The sequence below is a fragment of the Camellia sinensis genome, chromosome 11 (genome assembly GCF_055761805.1).
Source record: "Camellia sinensis isolate YWXY chromosome 11, ASM5576180v1, whole genome shotgun sequence".
Taxonomy (NCBI): domain Eukaryota; kingdom Viridiplantae; phylum Streptophyta; class Magnoliopsida; order Ericales; family Theaceae; genus Camellia; species Camellia sinensis.
In genome coordinates, this window is record NC_138971.1 from 34,733,657 (window position 1) to 34,753,316 (window position 19,660).

A 19,660-nucleotide genomic window follows, 5' to 3' on the forward strand; every position below is an offset into this window, starting at 1 on the left:
GATTCTACTTCTGCTTCCGTTGGCCAGGCTTCTGATGGTCTCTCTAGCATGGCTACTCATGAGCTTGAGGATGTTCTGCGTCACTTGCTAGACTGCCGGTCGTCTACTGCTCTCAATACAGCTTCCTCATTGTTTGCCGCTCAGGTAACTTAGCATCTTCACCTCGTGTTTTACTTTCTCATAAGTCTTTACCTTCGATTATTGATTCTGGTGCCTTAGATCATATGTCTGGATCCTCTAACCTTTTCTCTATCCATAAGCCCTTTTCAAGTCAAGACAAAGTTAGGATTGCAAATGGTACTGTTTCTTCTATTTCTGGAAAAATTTTAGTCCATGTCACTCCTACCATACCACTAACTTCTGTTCTCCATATTCGCAATTTTTCTGTTAACCTATTATCCTTGAGTCGTATTACAAAGGATTTGAATTGTAGTATGACTTTTTTCCCTAATCATTGTCTTTTTCAGGACCTTGTCACGAGGAGGACGATTGGCAGTGATAGTGCAGAAAATGGTCTCTACTTCCTGAATCAACCGAACCACCTTGCTCATTCTTCCACCACGAGTCCTACTACCAAAGATGATCTATAGCTATGGCATCGGCGCCTTGGACATCATTCTTTTTATTTACTTCAGCATTTATTTCCATTTGTTTTTACAAACAATAATGTGTCTGAGTTTCTTTGTGAGTCTTGTCAACTTGGAAAACAACACAGAGCTTCTTTTGCTCCCAATTTTAATAAAAGTTTAGTTCCTTTTTCATTAATACATTCTGATGTCTGGGATCCATCTCGTGTTATGTCTGTGAAAGGTCATCGATAGTTTGTTACATTTATTGATGATTTCTCTCGAACTACTTGGGTGTATCTCATGAAAGACAAGAGTGAGGTTTTCTCTGTGTTTCGCCATTTTCATAAGATGATTTGTACTCAGTTTGGAACCACTGTAAAAATCTTCCATTCTGATAATGGGGGGGAATACATAGATTCTAGGTTAGGCCAATATTTTTCTGCCCATGGCATTATCCATCAGACCTCTTGCCCCAATACCCCTCAACAAAATGGGGTGGCGAAATGCAAAAATCGTCATCTTCTTGACATGGCTCGGTGCATGTGTTTTTCTATGAGTGTGCCTCGGTCCTACTAGGGTGACGCTATTCTCACCGCTGCCCATCTTATTAATCGTCTCCCTACCCAAGTCTTACAAAAACAAGCTCCCTTTCAAGTCCTCCTAGGTTCTGAGTCCTTATTTTCTATTCCAAAAATATTCGGTTGTGTCCACTTTGTCCACAATCACTCTCCTACTCGTGGTAAGTTAGACCCTTGTTCCCTCAAACGTGTTTTCCTTGGGTACTCTCCTACTCAAAAAGGGTATAAGTGTTATCACCTTTCTTCTCGTAAGTGGTTTGTGTCCATGAATGTCACCTTTTTTTAGTCTCAGTACTATTTCTTATCGTCTCTGGTGTCACAGTCCCCCTTTCAGGGGGAGCCTTGGTGTGAAGTGATTCCTGTGATTCCTATGGTGGAACCAATTGTTCTTGCACCACCACCTCTTATTAGGACTACAGAACCCAATGTCACCAAGGATATGGAAGGGCAAGGGGAAGTTCATGTCAAGGACAAAGACAGACAGAAAGTAAACTGGATACAAGAGACCACTTATGCTCACCCACTGCCATCTCCAACTTCTGATGAGCATCCAGGTAACTTTGAATCTCTTGAGTCAATTGATCTTGATACTCCTATTCATCTTGATGTTCCTATTGCCAAGTGAAAGGGTGTGAGATCTTGTACTCAACATCCTATCTCAAATTTTGTATCCTACTCTCATTTGTCATCCTCATATAAAGCTTTTGTGTTAAATATTTCCTCTGTTAGCATTCCTAACCATTTTCAGGATGCTCTTGCTACCTCTGAGTGGAAACTTGCCATGATTGAGGAAACGAAGAAAGAATGGCACTTGGGAATTGACTAAGTTACCTAAGGGAAAATGGCCTATGGGATGCAAATGGGTGTATACTGTGAAACACAAAATGAATAGTTATATTGAGCGTTACAAGGCTAGACTTGTGGTAAAAAGGTTCACTCAGACATATGGCGTTGACTATCAGAAGACCTTTGCATCTGTGGCTAAAATGAGTTCAGTCAGAGTACTTCTCTCTCTAGCAGCTAATCTAGATTGGCCACTTCATCAGTTTGATGTAAAGAATGCCTTTCTCCATGGTGACCTCGAAGAAGAGGTATATATGGACATTCCTCCTGGTTTTAAGGATCATCAGATAAAGGGTAAAGTATGTCTTCTTAGGAAGTCATTATATGGTTTCAAACAGTCTCTAAGGGCTTGGTTTGAGAGATTCACTCAGGCTATGCTTAAATATGGCTTCAAACAGAGTCAGACAAATCACACCTTATTTGTGAAACATTCCTCACGTGGTAAAACTACAGCGTTCATCGTTTATGTGGATGACATAGTTCTTACAGGCAATGATAGTGAGGAAATATCTCTGTTGAAGAAATTTTTAGCGAGTTTGAAATCAAAGACTTAGGGAGCTTGAAGTATTTTCTGGGAATTGAAGTTGCTTGCTCTAAGGATGGGATATTTATCTCGCAGCGGAAGTATATGCTTGACCTATTGAAGGAAACTGGGATGCTTGGTTGCAAGGCCTGTGACACTCCATTGGAACCCAATCAGAAACTAGGGGATGATGAAGGCGGAGTAGCAGTTGATAGGGGGAGCTATCTGCGTTTAGTGGGTAAGTTCATCTATCTATCTCACTCCCGTCCTGATATTGTTGTTGCTGTCAGTGTGGTTGGCCAGTTTATGCATGCTCTTCATCAAATTCACTTCGAGGCTGTCATAAGAATTTTGCGGTACTTAAAGTCTACTCTTGGTAAGGGTCTTTATTTTTCAAAACATGATCATCTTCGTGTGGAAGCCTCTACAGATGCTGATTGGGCTGGATCAGTAACTGATAGGAGATCGACTCCAGGGTATTGCACCTTTGTTGGAGGCAACCTAGTTACTTGGAGGTGGGGATGGCAATTTAAACCCTGCCCGACGGGGACCCAATCCCCCGACCCCGATTACGACGAGTTTTCCCCGAAAATTATCCCCATAGGGCCGGGGATGGTATTAAAAATTAAATACCTGATAATTTTCGGGCCGGGGACGGCGATAGCTTCTCCAGACCCGGCCCCGCCCCGAACCTCCCCGAATAGTCTTTTATTATATAGATGTATATATATATATATATGTTAGGGTTTATTATATTATATATATATATATGTTTAGGTTAGGCTCTCTTTATTATATTATAGGTTGTATCTCAGATTCTCAGATCTCTCTCTTTCACTCTCTGACTCTCCACTCTCTCTCTCTCTATCTCTCTCTCTCTCTCTCTCACTGAACTCTCTCTGAGCTCTCTCTCATTGTCTCATGATCCTCCATGGCGTCCTCCGTTGCCGATCCTCCATGGCCTCCTCCGTCGCCGACTGTGAGATCTAGATCCAAATCAAAATAGAGTTTTAGAGAGAGAATCCATGACTGTTGTTTGATGATAATTTTTTCAAATTTGTTGATAATTTTTTCAGATCTGTTGTTGATGATTTTTTCAGATTTTTTCCTTTCTCAGATTTTTTTTTTAAGTTGATGATTGTTGATGATGAATTGAAACATACTGAAAATAGATTTTTTTTTTTTGGTTCTTGTGTTGAAGATTTTTTTTTTTTTTTTTAAAGTTGGGGTTTTTCCGGGGTCGGGGAAACCCGATCCCCATTAGGGGGCGGGGGTGGGAGAGGTGGTGGCGTCCCAGCCGGAGATTGGGGCGGGGACGGGAATTTTCTTATCTTCGGGGATCGAGGACGGGGAGTGTCATCCCCGGCCCCGGCCCGGCCTGTTACCATTCCTACTTAGAGGAGTAAAAAACAGAATGTGGTTGCCAGGTCCATCGCAGAAGCTGAGTTTAGAGCTATGGCACAAGGGGTGTAGGAGTTCTTATGGATCAAGTTATTGTTACGTGATCTAGGTATCAATCAAACAGACTCCATGAGGTTATACTGCAATAATAAGGCCGCCATCAACATCGCTCACAATCCGGTTCAACATGACAGGACAAAGCATGCTAAGATTGATCACCACTTCATTAAGAAGAAACTCACTAGTGACACAATATGCACTCCATTTGTGCAATCTGGTGAACAACTCGCTGACATCCTCACCAAGGGAGTTGGGAGTAAGATATTGCATGACATCCTAAGCAAGCTGGGCATGAGAGGTATATCTTCGCACCAGCTTGAAGGGGAGTGTTAGAATATTATTAGTTGGGTTTTTTATTCAATTGTAATTATTCTATACCTTAGGGCTTCCTTGTAATTATTAATCTTTATTAATATAAAAAGGGGATGATATCATAATCATTCCCTAATCTGGGTATTCTCTAAAATTAACAATTAAATGGTCTGAATTACTTGGCTTGGGTTCATGCTGTTAAGATTTTCTTATGTGGCAAGAAGTCATGTTTTCTGACTAAACTTCCACCTGCTAAGGATGCTACAAGTTATGATGATTGGTTGAGTGAGGACTCGTGTTATGGGGTGGCTTTGGCATAGTTTGGAACCTCATGTTGCTACTACAATGGAATTTTGTGACACCTCTAAGGACATTTGGGACTCCCTTGCTGATTCTTTTTCCAATTAGAGTAATGTCCCTCGTGCTTATGAGTTATATGAGCAGATCTTTGCTACCCAACAGTCTGGCCGTCCTCTTCCTGAATATAACAATCGGATTACAATGGCATTAAGACCTTGTGGGATCAATTATTGCAACACCGATCTTTTACTACTGATTTGGCTCAACAAAAGAAATATTGGGAAGAATTTATGATGGCATCCTTACTTTTGGGTGCTAATGCCTATTCTCAGCTGTTGTGCTCTTCTTTGGGACAGAGTTCTTCCACATCTAGTTTCTCTCAGTTATTGTCCTCTTCTGCCTTGTTCTCAAGCAGTGGTGATCGTGGGACTAACCGTCATAGTTTTCATGGCAATTTTAGTCATCGTGGATCCCATACCGGTTCCTATGGTTCTCGTGGTGGTCATTATTCTCGTGGTTCTCGTGGTGGTGGTGGTGGTGGTGGGCGTGGTACTGGTTCCGCATCTCGTGGTGATAGAAAGTGTACCCATTGCGATTCCTTGGGTCATTCTGAACCTTAGTGTTGGCAAAAGTATGGTAAACCAGATCATGTGAATCAGGTTATGGATGTTCCATCCTCTCAATCGACATCCTTTCCCTCTGGTCCTGGTGCTTCCCCAGCTGATTCTCATGATGCACTTACCACTCAGATTAGCGAGCTTATTGAGCTAGTCAATTCTCTTTGTACTACTCTTCCTTCATCCTCTACTGCTACATTGGCTAGTTCAGGTAATATTGCATGTATGGTTCAATCTCAACCTTGGCTTCTAGACTCTGAAGCTAGTTCTCGTATCTCCGGTAATTCCTCTCCTTTTCATACTCTTCATCCGGTTACCCATAATATTATACTAGCTGATGGATCCTCTCGACCTATCAGTGGCCAGGGTACACTTCAGCCACTCCATCTCTCTCCTTACCCTCTAGTCTCTACGTTAACTTTTTTCCATTTAATTTGCTCTCTATTAGTCAATTAACCAAAATTCTTAACTGTTCTGTAACGTTTTCTCCCTCTTTATGTGTTCTGTAATGTTTTCTCCCTCTTTAGTCATTCTAGCTAACTTCTGCTGTTTTGAGTGCTATCGCGTCTCCCTTACAATGGCATTTTTGTTTGGGTCATCCATCCTTGGCCAAGCTTAAGTTAGCTATTCCTAGTTTAAGTCATGTGTCTCAGTTTGAATGTAAAGCATGTCATCTTGGCAAACATCACCATAGTTCCTTTTCTAGTCGTAGTATTAGTCGTGTGTCTGCGTCCTTTGACGTAGTCTATACAGACATATAGGGTTCTTCTCGCACTCCCACTGTTAACGATTTTTTTTATTTTGTTATTTTTTCGAGTGATTACTCTTGAATGACTTGATTGTTTTTACTACGGCAACGATCTAACTTGCCTCAAATAATTTCTAATTTTTATAATGAAATTTTTACTTAGTTTAAGAAACGTATTAAAATTTTTCGATCTAATAATGCCTTAGAATATGTGCAGTCTGTTGTGAATACTTTTTGTGATGGTCATGGTATTATACATCAAACTAGTTGTGCTCATACATCCCCAGCAAAATGGTGTTTCTGAGCGGAAACACCGCCACTTGTTAGATATTGCCCGTATCTTGTTGTTCAACATACATCTTCCTAAACAATTTTGGGGTGATGCTGTGCTTACTGCATGTTCCCTTATTAACCGCATGCCATTAGCTATTTTACAAAACCGGTCTCCATCTCTCAGTTATACCCCACTTGTTCCCCGTTTCCTCTTCCTCGTGCTTCTAGTTGTGTGGCCTTTGTCCATGTCCTCAATTCGAGACTGGATAAGTTATCTCCCCATGCTCACAAATGTGTTTTTTTAAGTTATTCTCGTACTCAGAAAGGTTATCGGCGTTATCATCTTGAGTCTCGTCGGTCCTTTGTTAGTGCCGATGTTACCTTTTTTGAGTCCTTTTTTTTCCCCTTTTGGTCAGCGATTGTTTGATGATCTTATCTCTTGTCTGAGGGGGAGTCATCTTTTCCCACTCCTACTCTTCCAATGCCCTTTGTCTCCCCATCCTCTCCCTTCATTTCCATCAATTTAGATTCTTCTCCACCATCTCCTCTACAGGTTTATCAGCAGTCCCAAGCTCGTCACATTGTTTCTTATGGCCCAGCTACTTCATCTTCTTTGTCAAAGGCTCCTACCCCTCCTCTACCAATGAAATCTAATGATTTGCCTATTGCATTATGCCACGGTAAACGTACTTGCACTCAGCATCCTATTGCTCATTTTGTTTCTTATGCTCGTCTTTCTCCTAATTTTCACTCCTTTGTTTATTGTTTGTCTTGCCCTTCTATTTCGTCTTCTTATCAATAGGCTTTGTCCATGTCGGGTTGGAAACATGCTATGGATGAGGAAATGAGTGCTCTTCGTCAAAATCAAACTTGGGAACATATACCTCTTCCTTCTGGGAAACCTACTATTTGTTGTCTTTGGATTTATACTTTCAAGTATCATCCTAATGGTACTGTTGAGCAGCTCAAAGCCCGTCTAGTGGCCAAAGGTTATACTCAAACCTATTGTGCTGATTATCTGGAGACTTTCACTCTTGTGGCTCGGCTTAATTCTATTTGGATTCTACTTTCTGTTGTCGTTAATTAGTCTTGGCCTTTATATCAACTTAATATAAATAATGCCTTTCTTCATAGCGATTTGCATGAAGAGGTCTATATGGATCAACCCACTAGCTATATTGTTCCTGGTAGTGAGCATATGGTTTGTCGACTACGGAAGGCTTTGTATAGACTCAAGCAGTTTCTTTGTGCTTAGTTTGATCGCTTCAGTACCGTCGTGCTTGCATATGGGTTTTGCCGTTCTACTTCCGAGCACTCTGTTTTTGTTCACAACTCATCTACTGGGGTCATTGTTCTCATTGTCTATGTGGACGACATCATCATTTTTGGCAATGACTCTACCGGTATTGCTGTTTTGAAGCTTTATTTAGGTAAGCAATTTTAGAATAAGGACTTGGGCCATCGTCGGTATTTTCTTAGGATTGAGATTGCTCGCTCATCTCGGGGTCTATTTCTTTCTCAACGCAAGTATGTTCTTGATCTTCTTTCTAAAACTGGTCTCTTGGGCATTCGTCCTAGCGATGCTCTTATGGATTCCTTAGTTAAACTCGATGGTGAGACTAGGGCATTGTTTCCTGACATTGGTCGGTATTGTCGTTTGGTTGGGAAGTTAATTTATCTTATTGTCACTTGTCTAGATATTACTTATGCTGTGAGCGTTGTTAGCCAGTTTATGCATGCTCCTTGCTAACCCATTTTGATGTTGTTTGTCATATCTTGCGTTACCTAAAACGAGCTCCAGATCGCAGTCTACTCTACCATTCCTCTCCTTCCTTGTCTGTCACTGCCTTTAGTGATGCTGATTGGGCTGGTAGTTGGACTGACCATCATTCTACATTTGGATATTGCACATTTGTTGGGGGTAATCTTGTTAATTGGCGTAGCGAGAAACAATTGGTTGTTGCTCATTCGAGTGTTGAGGCTGAGTATTGTGTCATGGCTCATACCGCCTCTAAGATGTTATGGGTTTGTTCTCTTCTACAGGATTTTGGTATTTCATTGCTAATAACCCCGTGTTTCATGAGCGCACGAAGCATATTGAGGTTGATTGTCATTTTATTCAAAATTTGTTGTTGCGCAAGCAACTTGTGAACACCGTTTGTACACTCCGATGATCAATTGGGTGATATACTCATCAAACCCCTTGCTCGCTCTTCGTTTCAACATCTATCTACCAAGCTGGGCACGTTCGATTTCTATGTTCCAGCTGGAGGGGAAGTGTTAAAATATATAGTCATCTGTTATTTTTTGTGTTAAGTGAGGGTACTATGATCATATGGTCATATTATATTTCATATATACATTTGCTGTTTATTTTAGGTTTATTCTAAGAACCTAAGATCATGCGTTAAATAAAAATCTTCCTCTCCTTGTTCCTTCTCTCTCTCTCTCTAACCCTAATCTAAGTTTTCCATACTTTAACACTTCAACTAAAACCATATTTCAAAATTTTCTTCTGAAATAATAACAGCCAAAGCTGTTTAGTGGCAATGATAGATAGAAGTTCAAGAAGTACTAGTACATATAAAACATAAATAAAAAATATAAATAAATTTAATTAAAAACAAACAAAAACAAACAAGCTAAACATCATTAAAGTACCAAAGAATGACATCAGACCCGTTGCATACCAAAAGCATGTGGCAATTGATGAAGAAAAGCATCACATAGCATAGCTCCCGCCTGCAAATAGCAAAAATTCTTAGAAGGTAAGCAGCCTCATAACAAAGAAACTGAAGAAACAAAATCCCACAGATGTGCCATTTTCACCCAAAGAATTAGTCCCCCATTTGCTCAACAACCAACAACTAGTAACTAAATAAAGATTACATTAGTTCGAAAAGTAAAGGACATCAACAACTCAAAGATATCTGAGAGAGAGAAGGTAATGGACAAATTTTATTGCAACATATCAACTCAAAGATATCAACTCAAAACATTGAATACTAAATATCCAAAGCTTAGCACATGCAGTAATCCAAGTAGTAGTCATAAATTAGAAAGTAATCCACCATCATAATTATTGAAGTGACAAAAAAATCAAGCAATTCAAACAGCTTCTTGAATAAAAAATTTTTAAAAACAAATCCATGTACTTAACAGATGTAACAGCCAAAAACATAGAAGAAAGTAGCAATTCAAATCCATAAACTTAAAAGAACATGAAATAAATAAATAAATAAATAAAAGGCAGGAAGAATCAGACCCCAAATAAAGCCAATGAGTCGACAACTGCCTTGGATGGTTTTCCTTGTACTGAAACAAACCAAAAAAGTTATAATTAGTATATGGAGAGAGACAGGCATCTTCAATACAAGACAATAATGAATTCAACAAAAACAACTGCTCAAGTCCACAAAAATACGTTAACGTAAACAGCTAAACAAATAGGGGAAGCCATGCTCACCAAAAATGAAATGGGATCTACTCAACAATACACAGATCAATTGGAATTCGTCCAGTTGATTTCAGCAAAATGAACAACATTAAATGGTTCAGCAGTTCAAACTTGAGGACAACCACTTTGTTCAAACTTGATTCTTTGTTTCTGAATTAGTAGGATAAGAAGGAAACCCTAATTCCAGTGGCAGTAGATGAGAGCAGAGAGACAAGAAACAGGGGATGTATGGATTTGTGCCAAAATGGTTGAATGCAACACTTACGTCTGGCCGATAGAGCATCCGATTGAGCGGCCGTACGAAGATCAACCTATGAAACGCCCAATGCCACTCCTCAGTTATGAACGTACATGAATAAATTAAACTTTTAATAAATTGACATTGATTTATTATTATTATTATGAAAATATATTAATTTTATATTTTTTGAGTCATAATTTAAAACAATTCATAAAGAACATAAGACATAATTAAAAATCTTATTAGTCATGACTAAAATAATGTCACAATTAAAATGGAAAATGACTTAATTAAGGATATATAACACGAAGTGTATATTACAATTTTCTTCTTATTATTATTATTGATTGGTGAGTTATATGAAATTGATATTGATGATGTTTGTGAAGATTTACTGCACTTATTGGTTCAAGTAATGTACTTTGTGTAATTGGAATCTTTTGCTACATAACTATTTGGCATATCCCAATGTTTTACGAGTTGCATTGTGATTTATTTTTTAATTGTTGTGCTTATTTATGGGTGTTGCTTGGTAGCTTAATTTTTTAATGATTTAAATTGGTGTAAATGATGTGACTTGATGATGTGGTGGTGATGTAAAAAATAATTATTAAATTATTATTATTATTATATTTTTATTTTTTAAAATTTTTTATTTACTTATTTATTTATTTTTTTAAGATACTAAACCTAGTTGTTATTGATAATATATGATTTATTAAAATATTTTATCAATACTTTTTATAGTAAATTCTATATATTTAGTAGCACCAATATTTAGTGGATTTTGTAAAAAAATAAATCATTGTTGATAGTTTGCTATTAGTACTAATACTTGATTATGATCTAATAACATATCTTAGATATAGAAATGATGATAAACTCTCATGAAAAGGAAACAACTTATTACTTATTATAATTTTAAGATGTTTTGATTTTAGACCTACTATACTTCCAAAATAACAGGATCTAAGGATTTTGACCGTTACCTGAACGTAGTTGGCATAGGGCTCTGGCATTGGTAAGTTTCCAGTTTACGGAGGTGGCTAACCTCAACATTTCATTCCTCAGATCAGGCTCAACACAGATCTATTTCGTTTCCTACCTCAAACAATAACTTCAGAAGCTTCTTCTTTGATTAAGTAGGAGACCTAATATTAATAATTTGACACACAGTAGTAACACACTCTTTTCTAAAAATAAAAACTTTTGTATTTATTGAACAAAAATTTACAAAGAAATAGATTTCTGTAGACTGTTAGAGTATTGTTTGCTTTAAGAAGGCCTAAGAACCAGACTTCTTTCTTTGTCTCAAGTATACTCTAAATAATCTATCTCTTTTTGCTCTCTCTCAAGGCCTTTATATAGGCACCTTGTGGATTTCAAAGTCTGAATTTCAACCTAATCTATAAGCATAAAATATTTTACATATTATATTTTATTGTTACTAGAATACAAACAAAAGAATAACAAGTAGGTGGTGTGGTCACATGCTGATTTATTTATGAATAAGAGACACTTGGTGGTATAGTCATATGGAAGTGATTATCTTTAGCCCATGGTTTTGTCAATCTATTGCATTGTCTAGATTCCATACCCCCTCATCACCCATGATATCACTAAGATCATAGTTTTCATCATATTTTTCAAATATCTCATCCCATTCTACTAGATCTTGTTCCAACAAATATTTTTCCAAAAATTTACATCTCTTTTCAGATAAATATGTCCCTGAATCTATCTGTTCCAAATAATCATATAGTGATTTATACGGCAATCATGGAACTGTAACGCCCCCAAATTTGAAATGATAAACTATCTAGCACAGCAAGGATGTACATAAAAATAATAAACTCACATTCACAAGAAATCTCAACTTTTCTCTTTCACATCGAACTATAATTTCAAAGTTACAAATTACATATTAACCGTTCACAATTCAATAAATTAAAGAAAACAAAACAATTGCCTCATGGGCTTACAAGTTTCAAATATGGCATCAAAGAACAAAAGGGCTCATAATTTCCCAAAAGAAAACAACGAAAAAGTTCGACTATTAGATTACAATTTCAAAATATCTTTAAGTTTAATACAAAAGGGTTGGTTGGCTTCTTCATCATTGATGTGGTTGTGGTTCGCCAAGTCCTGAAATGTTGTTAGATAAGAATGAACAATTGCCTAGTTAAGAATACATTTAACCAAATATATAAACATTTGATTTAAATATGCATTATCACAACTCTTACTCAAAAGCATTTAATTATCCAATATACATTATTTAACTAACTTCCACATTTCTCCATCCTCACACAGATAGCCAGTGGGCACCTCAACTTTCTACATTTATTGTCCTTATACGATCGGGGCACGTGGGCACCTCAATTTTTCCCGCGCAAGTAAGACCATAGTATACTATAAACAAGCCATCAAAACTCAAATTTTATTCCAAAACAAAGAATCTCAATACATTTCACATTACCCATGATATTTCCCTTCTATGACCAATCAAGACCCATGAACATTAATTAGGATTTTACAAGACAAGTAGGCTTTTTCATTTCCTTCTTTCATTTGACTAAATTCAAGATGTGTTCACTAGTTTTCATTAAAAATTAATCAATTCTTCCATAAATCTTAAGGCTAAACCCACCATCACCATTTATGTCCACGGATATATATATTATCATCCCCTCCGAATCACATATCTATACCATGAAATTAACACATATTCAAACCAAAATATAGATATACAAGGCTAAAAGTATTCCAACCTCAAGAGTTGTGAGATGAGAAATAAAAACCCAAGAGATGAACCTTCACAATAAGGAGATCCAATTGGTTCAAAATGTAGATTTAGGTGAGATAAACAATTTTGATGAAGGAGCAATGATGGATTCTAGCTAAAAATAGATGAAATCTAATGTTTAGGACTAGGATTTTCATAAATGTGGTTTAGAGAGAAATATTGGGTACAAAACTAACCTTTGGCATAGTGCACGAAGTAGTTGCTCTGTGACTTGAACTCATAATCTCATGGTTATTAGACCAAGGTTTTACCATTAAACCAATGGCCACCCCTAATCCTACAACTAATATACAAAACAATTATATAATTGCAATTTTATATTTTCATGTCTATTGCAAAATAAAATAGACAAAAGATAATTATTTATCTCACTAATCTAACGGAATAACTAATGTTACACTAATAACATGAATTGTTAATCTTTTCACTATTAATTATGCTAATCAAATAAGACCTTATTGAATTGTCGCAACCAATTTCCACCACCACAACCAAGTTATTGATTCTTGGTATTTTTTTTAATTTTTTTGTTTGTTTTTTTCCACTTTAACCTCTGGCGACACTAGGAGGAGGGCTACCAATAGAAGTGAGATAAGATGAGATGAGGTAAAGAGTACTGATAGTTGTAAAAGTGGTGGTGCATAAAGATAGGGAGATGAAGTGTAGAAGTGTGATGGGAGTAAAAGTAATTTTGTTATTTCATGACTCTCGTTAACGGAGTTAACTTTTGAGGACATCGGTGGAAGCCGGTGTTATATTTTGTGAAACTAATAGGCCAGCTGCAATTTAAGCAAATTGTTGGAGGAGGTAAATGTAATTTTTTTAAATTTTAGCCAGAGTCAACATTTTACAAAGTCTTTTCTGATCGAACTCCGTCTTCAGAACACAAACTTGAGAGAGATAGCAGAGCATCGAAATGGGGTTATGGAAGCAGTAAACTGTGTGAGTGATTTTCTGACCACACTGCCCACTTAGTAACCAGCTGGAGAGCACCGACAGAATAGATGGCACCTGGCTGACCTGCAACAGAAAGAGAAGATTCCAGCGGTGGTTTGTCCACCCGGGGGCACTCCGACGATCTAGTCAGTATATCTCTCAAAGATAAATCAAGTGCTAAACTCACAAGCTTGAGTATCAAAAGCATACCTTAGACCTATGGGGGTGCCTTTCTTTTATAGCCAACATAAACCTAGTCCCAATAGAAGCCTAACTTCTATGGACTCAGGATTACTGCTAATCTTGGACTCCCAGTAAGATTAGGATAAACTCTCTAAGAGTCTTATCTTAATACAAACTGAAGTCTTCTCTCATTCTAGGACTCTTGCCCCTCATCCGCTTATCTCGGATTCTGATATCTTTGAAGGTAACCTCGGCCTATCTGAGATGACCTCGGCATAACAACCAGGACACGTGGCACCTCGGCTGACACGTCGGCGTCACCTTGGCCACGTGTTAGTACTTAGAAAATATATCCCCACAACTGCCCCCTAGGTTCTATTACCTCGGCATTCTGAGGTGTTGGAACCTACACTGTTCGTTCATCTGCGCTCCTCTGTCCGAGATCAAACTCACTGGCCTTAAAGTTCCCTGGACTTTACTGTCCACTTCTTTCAAGTATCAAGCTTCATGCTTTCCAAGCTGCTCGAGATCACACCTCCTAGCCGAGGTTCTTGTTCCATTAATTCATAAACTCCAAGAGCTTTGCAACTGCTCCACTCACATTCTTCGGTGGGTTCCCAACTTCCAGTCATCTATTTGACTCCGGCGATCTTCATATCGGCGTTCATTTCTCTTGGTAGGTTCATAAACTCTTTTATTAAGCTCAATCTTTCATAACTCTTCTGAATCCATTTACTTTCCCTCTGTTGTCTTCTATTTTCGTCTGTTTTCAAGTTTTGAATTGTTTGAACGCCTGGCACTGTTCTTGCCATATCCGCTTTCTATTGCTAGCATCGTGTCTGGGTCATTACTTTCTTGTTCTTCACATACTTACTTAGTGCCTGTACACTTGGCTTTATTCTTGAACTTTGTCATCTTCTTGACTCTGATTTTTCTTTTTTTTCATTCAATCCTCTGGTTTTTTCTCTTTCTAGCTCTTTTGCTAAAATCCGTCATTGTTCCAAGCTTTCAAGCTCTGCAATTGTTTTCGTTCCTCTCTTCTGGTGAAACTTACGTCATTCTGTCATTTTCGCATTTATCGTCAGACTTCGGCAATTCTCATTCCGGCTTCCCTCTTTCTGGTAAGCCACTGTTCCTCCTGGTTTTATTTCTTGTTACTTTCCAAGAAGCTCTGCTTCATTGTTAATCACCATTGCTATTTTATCCGTTGTTTCCAAATCATCTTCTTGAATACACACTGTTCACACATCTATTGATTTCTGCCACTATTCTTGGCTTGACACACCTGTGCAATCTTGATTTCTTGATAGCTTCATCACCATTCTTGATTACGAATTACATTCTTGTTTCTGTTTTCTGTGTCTTTTTCCAGATTCTTGCTTTTAATCATTGCCTTCAAGCTCCGAGGTGCCAATCGCCGAGAAGAGCTTTGATCAAACTCTTCGGGAGATCGATGCTGAGCTCGAGGCCGAAAAGGCTACTGAGAAGTCCTTCCAACTATCTTCTATATCCTTCCATTGATGCCGAGTAGTTTTGTTTCCTTCTTTTATTCCTTGTACCTTGTACTTTGTCCTTCTTTGTATGCTTTTAATCCGGCCGACGTGCCATTTTTGTAGTCTGAATAATTTATTTTTCAATATTCAGGCCTAAGTGCCTTCTTTCTTCTTTAAATGCATTTCTCTAATTTCTTCTTTGAATGAATGTCTTCTTTTTTCTGCTCTTGTATGATTCTACACTTAGAATAATTTGCATGTCTTCAAAGTACACCTTGACTGTGCAATTTCTTTGGGTAAAATACCTATGTCACAACTTCTAATTTTGCTCATCTCGGCCTTGTCCTAACACTTGAAAATATTGTAACAAATATTTTCACAAGTGTTGCTTAGGACTTGTCACTTTCTCAATGTCTTCTATCAAGACTTCAGTTTTCCATATTTCAAGTTTTGACAACCTGGTAGTCTTGGCAAGTACGCAGATATTGCTTGAGCTTGACTTTAACTTGTAAATTTTTCTCAAAAATTTCAACAAGTGTTTTAACCATCATCCCTTATCATAACCTCGGCTTAACTTCAGCTTGTAAATTTTTCTCAAAATTTCAACAAGTGTTAAACCATCTTCCTTTCGATACGACCTCGGTGTAACTATAACTTGTAAATTCACACAAAATTTCAACAAGTGTTTAAACCAATCTTCTTCCGATACGACCTCGGTTTAACTTCAACTTGTAAATTCACACAGAATTTCAACAAGTGTTAAATATCACATCGGTTTAACTTCAACTTGTAAATTCACACAGAATTTCAACAAGTGTTAAACATCATCTCGGTTTAACTTTAACTTGTAAATTCACACACAATTTCAACAAGTGTTAAATATCACATCAGTTTAACTTCAACTTGTAAATTCACACAGAATTCAACAAGTGTTAAACATCATCTTGGTTTAACTTCAACTTGTAAATTCACACAAAATTTCAACAAGTGTTAAATATCATTTTAGTTTAACTTTAACTTGTAAATTCACACAGAATTTCAACAAGTGTTAAATATCACATCGGTTTAACTTCAACTTGTAAATTCACACAGAATTTCAACAAGTGTTAAATATGACCTTGGTTTAACTTCAACTTGTAAATTCACACAGAATTTCAACAAGTGTTAAACATCATCTCGGTTTAACTTGTAAATTCACACAGAATTTTAACAAGTGTTAAATATCATCTCGGTTTAACTTCAACTTGTAAATTCACACAAAATTTCAATAAGTGTTAAATATGACCTCGGTTTAACTTCAACTTGTAAATTCACACAGAATTTCAACAAGTGTTAAATATGACCTCGGTTTAACTTCAACTTGTAAATTCACACAGAATTTCAACAAGTGGTAAACATCATATCGGTTTAACCAACTTGTAAATTGTTACAAATTTCAACAAGTGGTATATCGGTTTAACCAACTTGTAAATTGTCCACAAATTTCAACAAGTGGTAAACATCATATCGGTTTAACCAACTTGTAAATTGCTACAAATTTCAACAAGTGGTAAACATCATATCGGTTTAACCAACTTGTAAATTGCTACAAATTTCAACAAGTGGTAAAACATCATATCGGTTTAACCAACTTGTAAATTGTCCACAAATTTCAACAAGTGGTAAACATCATATCGGTTTAACCAACTTGTAAATTGTTACAAATTTCAACAAGTGGTATATCGGTTTAACCAACTTGTAAATTGTCCACAAATTTCAACAAGTGGTAAACATCATATCGGTTTAACCAACTTGTAAATTGCTGCAAATTTTAACAAGTGGTAAACATATTCTTCTTCTCTCTGCCCCCTGCAGGGCTTTCACATACTCCTTTGCGAACCTTATAAAGGTCTTCAACCTGGCTAACTGCAGTTCAACCTTGTGTGTTTTCTTTTTTTATCTTATGGGATCTGGGATCTGCTCACTGAGCTCTTCTCTTCTCGGACATAAGTGCCGAGATCTTGTCTGCTAGAATCTTGGATCTGCTCATTCAGGTTGAGCTCTTCTCTTCTCGGACCTACTCATCTAGGCCGAGATCATGTCTTCTAGGATCCGGGATCCAGGATCTGGAATCCAGGATCTGCTCACTTAGGATGAGTTCTTCTACACTTGAATGTTATCTCCTTGGGAGCGCTCATGCCCCCTTGCCTTTGCATCCCTTCTGGAAGGGTCTTCGTTCCTCCGCAGGTATCTATCCTTCCATACCTGGAGGTCATCTTCGTTGTAGTATCTACTTCGATCTGTTGTCTTTGGTGCGTCACCTTTCTGGCCGGCGTCTTTCACTCCATCACTCTGGTCATGAGTTTCTGTGTTGCGGTTGTCCCCTTCAACGTCGAGGTTGATAGGTCTCCCACTCCCAGCAAGAGCGTTGTCTCCAATCTGATCCTTCTGTCCATCATTGGCCATCTATTCTTCTTTCTTTCCCACAGACGGCACCAAATTGTGTGAGTGATTTTCTGACCACACTGCCCACTTAGTAACCAGCTGGAAAGCACCGGCAGAATAGATGGCACCTAGCTGACCTGCAATAGAAAGAGAAGATTCCAGTGGTGGTTCGTTCACCCGGGGGCACTCCGACGATCACGTCAGTATATCTCTCAAAGATAAATCAAGTGCTAAACTCACAAGCTTGAGTATCAAAAGCATACCTTAGACCCATGGGGGTGCCTCTCTTTTATAGCTAACATAAACCTAGTCCCAATAGAAGCCTAACTTCTATGGACTCAAGATTACTGCTAATCTTGGACTCCCAGTAAGATTAGGATAAACTCTCTAAGAGTCTTATCTTAATACAAACTGAAGTCTTCTCTCATTCTAGGACTCTTGCCCCTCATCCGCTTATCTCGAATTCTGATATCTTCGAAGGCAACCTCGGCCTATCCGAGATGACCTCAGTATAATAACCAGGACACGTGGCACCTCAGCTAACACGTCGGCGTCACCTTGGCCACGTGTTGGTACTCAGAAAATATATCCCCACATAAACAATTGACTGTTTGCTGATCAAAAATATGTTTGAGTATGCGAGAGAAGAAAGGGAAAGAGAAAGAGAAAGAAAGATAGAGAGATGGAAACAGAGAGAAGGATTCGGGAGGGAGATGTGTGAAAATTATTGTGTCTTGGAGAAACTGAATAAACTAATGATCAGTAAGGTGTGCAATTTGACCGCAGATCAGATAGATCATATCGACTCCTTTTTCAATCGGCTAAGATTCCTAGCAACCATTCTCAAAGATTTGGAAGAGAAGCAGCAGAAGCAACATGAGCTGAACTATGAAGCTAAAACCCTGCCGATGCAAATTTATTATGTGATCTGCAAGACAAGACAACTCATTCGTTCTTCTGATGTTGAAGTTCCAGGGTAGAGGGATAACAACAACAACGGTGATAGTGTTTTTGATATTTTAATTGGCATAAATATCATGGAAGAGATTAAGACGATAGAGGAAAAAGTGTTGTAGTTTTATGAACAGATAAATCAGATCCAACTCCTACAAGATTTCGATGATGAAGTCCCGTCGTCAATGTCAATGGAGAACAGAACCATGGGAGATGAAGAAATTACAGTGGGCTTTGATGATGAGGCGTTGACTATAAAAAAGCTATTTGCTGGAGGGAAGAAGCAGCTACAAATGATATCAATTGTTGGGATGCCTGGACTCGGTAAGACAACTTTAGCCACAAAACTCTACAATGATCCTTATATCACACACTACTTTCATATTCGTGAATGGACCTATGCTTCTCAATTATCCAGACAAACAGATATGTTGTTAGACATTTTATGTTCTGTTAATGTGGTCTTTACTGATGAAATTAAAAACATGACCAATGAGAACCTAGGTAAAAAGTTGTACAAGCAATTAAAAGGCAAGAGATATCTCATTGTCATTGATGATTTATGGGATATTGGTGCCTGGGTCGATCTTAAAATGTATTTCCCCAATGACAACAATGGAAGTAGAGTTATGTTCACTAGTCGCCACAAAGAGTTGGCTATGTATGCCTCACCTGATTGCCATCCTCATTGTCTGTGTTTTCTCACTGAAGAAGAGTTGGTAGTTATTACAAGAGAAGGTGTTTCCAAATGAAAGTTGCCCACCAGAACTGATTAAAATTGGGAAGCATATAATGAAAAAATGTGAAGGGCTTCCACTTGCAATTGTTATAATAGTAGGACTTCCTGCAAAGAACATCAAGACACAAGAGTCATGGACACAAGTTGCCCAAAGTGTGAGCTCATACATTGTTAGTGATCCAAACTAGTACTTGGACACACTA

General features: G+C 37.9%; 1 protein-coding gene and 1 pseudogene across 1 annotated transcript; one reads left to right on the forward strand and one right to left on the reverse strand.

Moving 5' to 3' along the window:
• The window catches only part of LOC145802247 (IAA-alanine resistance protein 1-like), a 59,929-nt pseudogene extending 46,947 nt beyond the window's left edge, over positions 1 to 12,982 (reverse strand).
• Positions 12,983 to 18,903: 5,921 nt separating this feature from the next.
• LOC145802248 (disease resistance protein RPP13-like) lies at positions 18,904 to 19,470 on the forward strand. Its single transcript, XM_082894932.1, has one exon. The coding sequence runs from the start codon at positions 18,904 to 18,906 to the stop codon at positions 19,468 to 19,470; it is 567 nt and encodes a 188-aa protein (XP_082751058.1).
• Positions 19,471 to 19,660: the final 190 nt, after the last annotated feature.

Excerpts from the sequence above, each read along its gene's own strand:
- LOC145802248 (XM_082894932.1), top strand. The coding sequence starts at position 18,904 with ATGTCAATGGAGAACAGAACCATGGGAGATGAAGAAATTACAGTGGGC.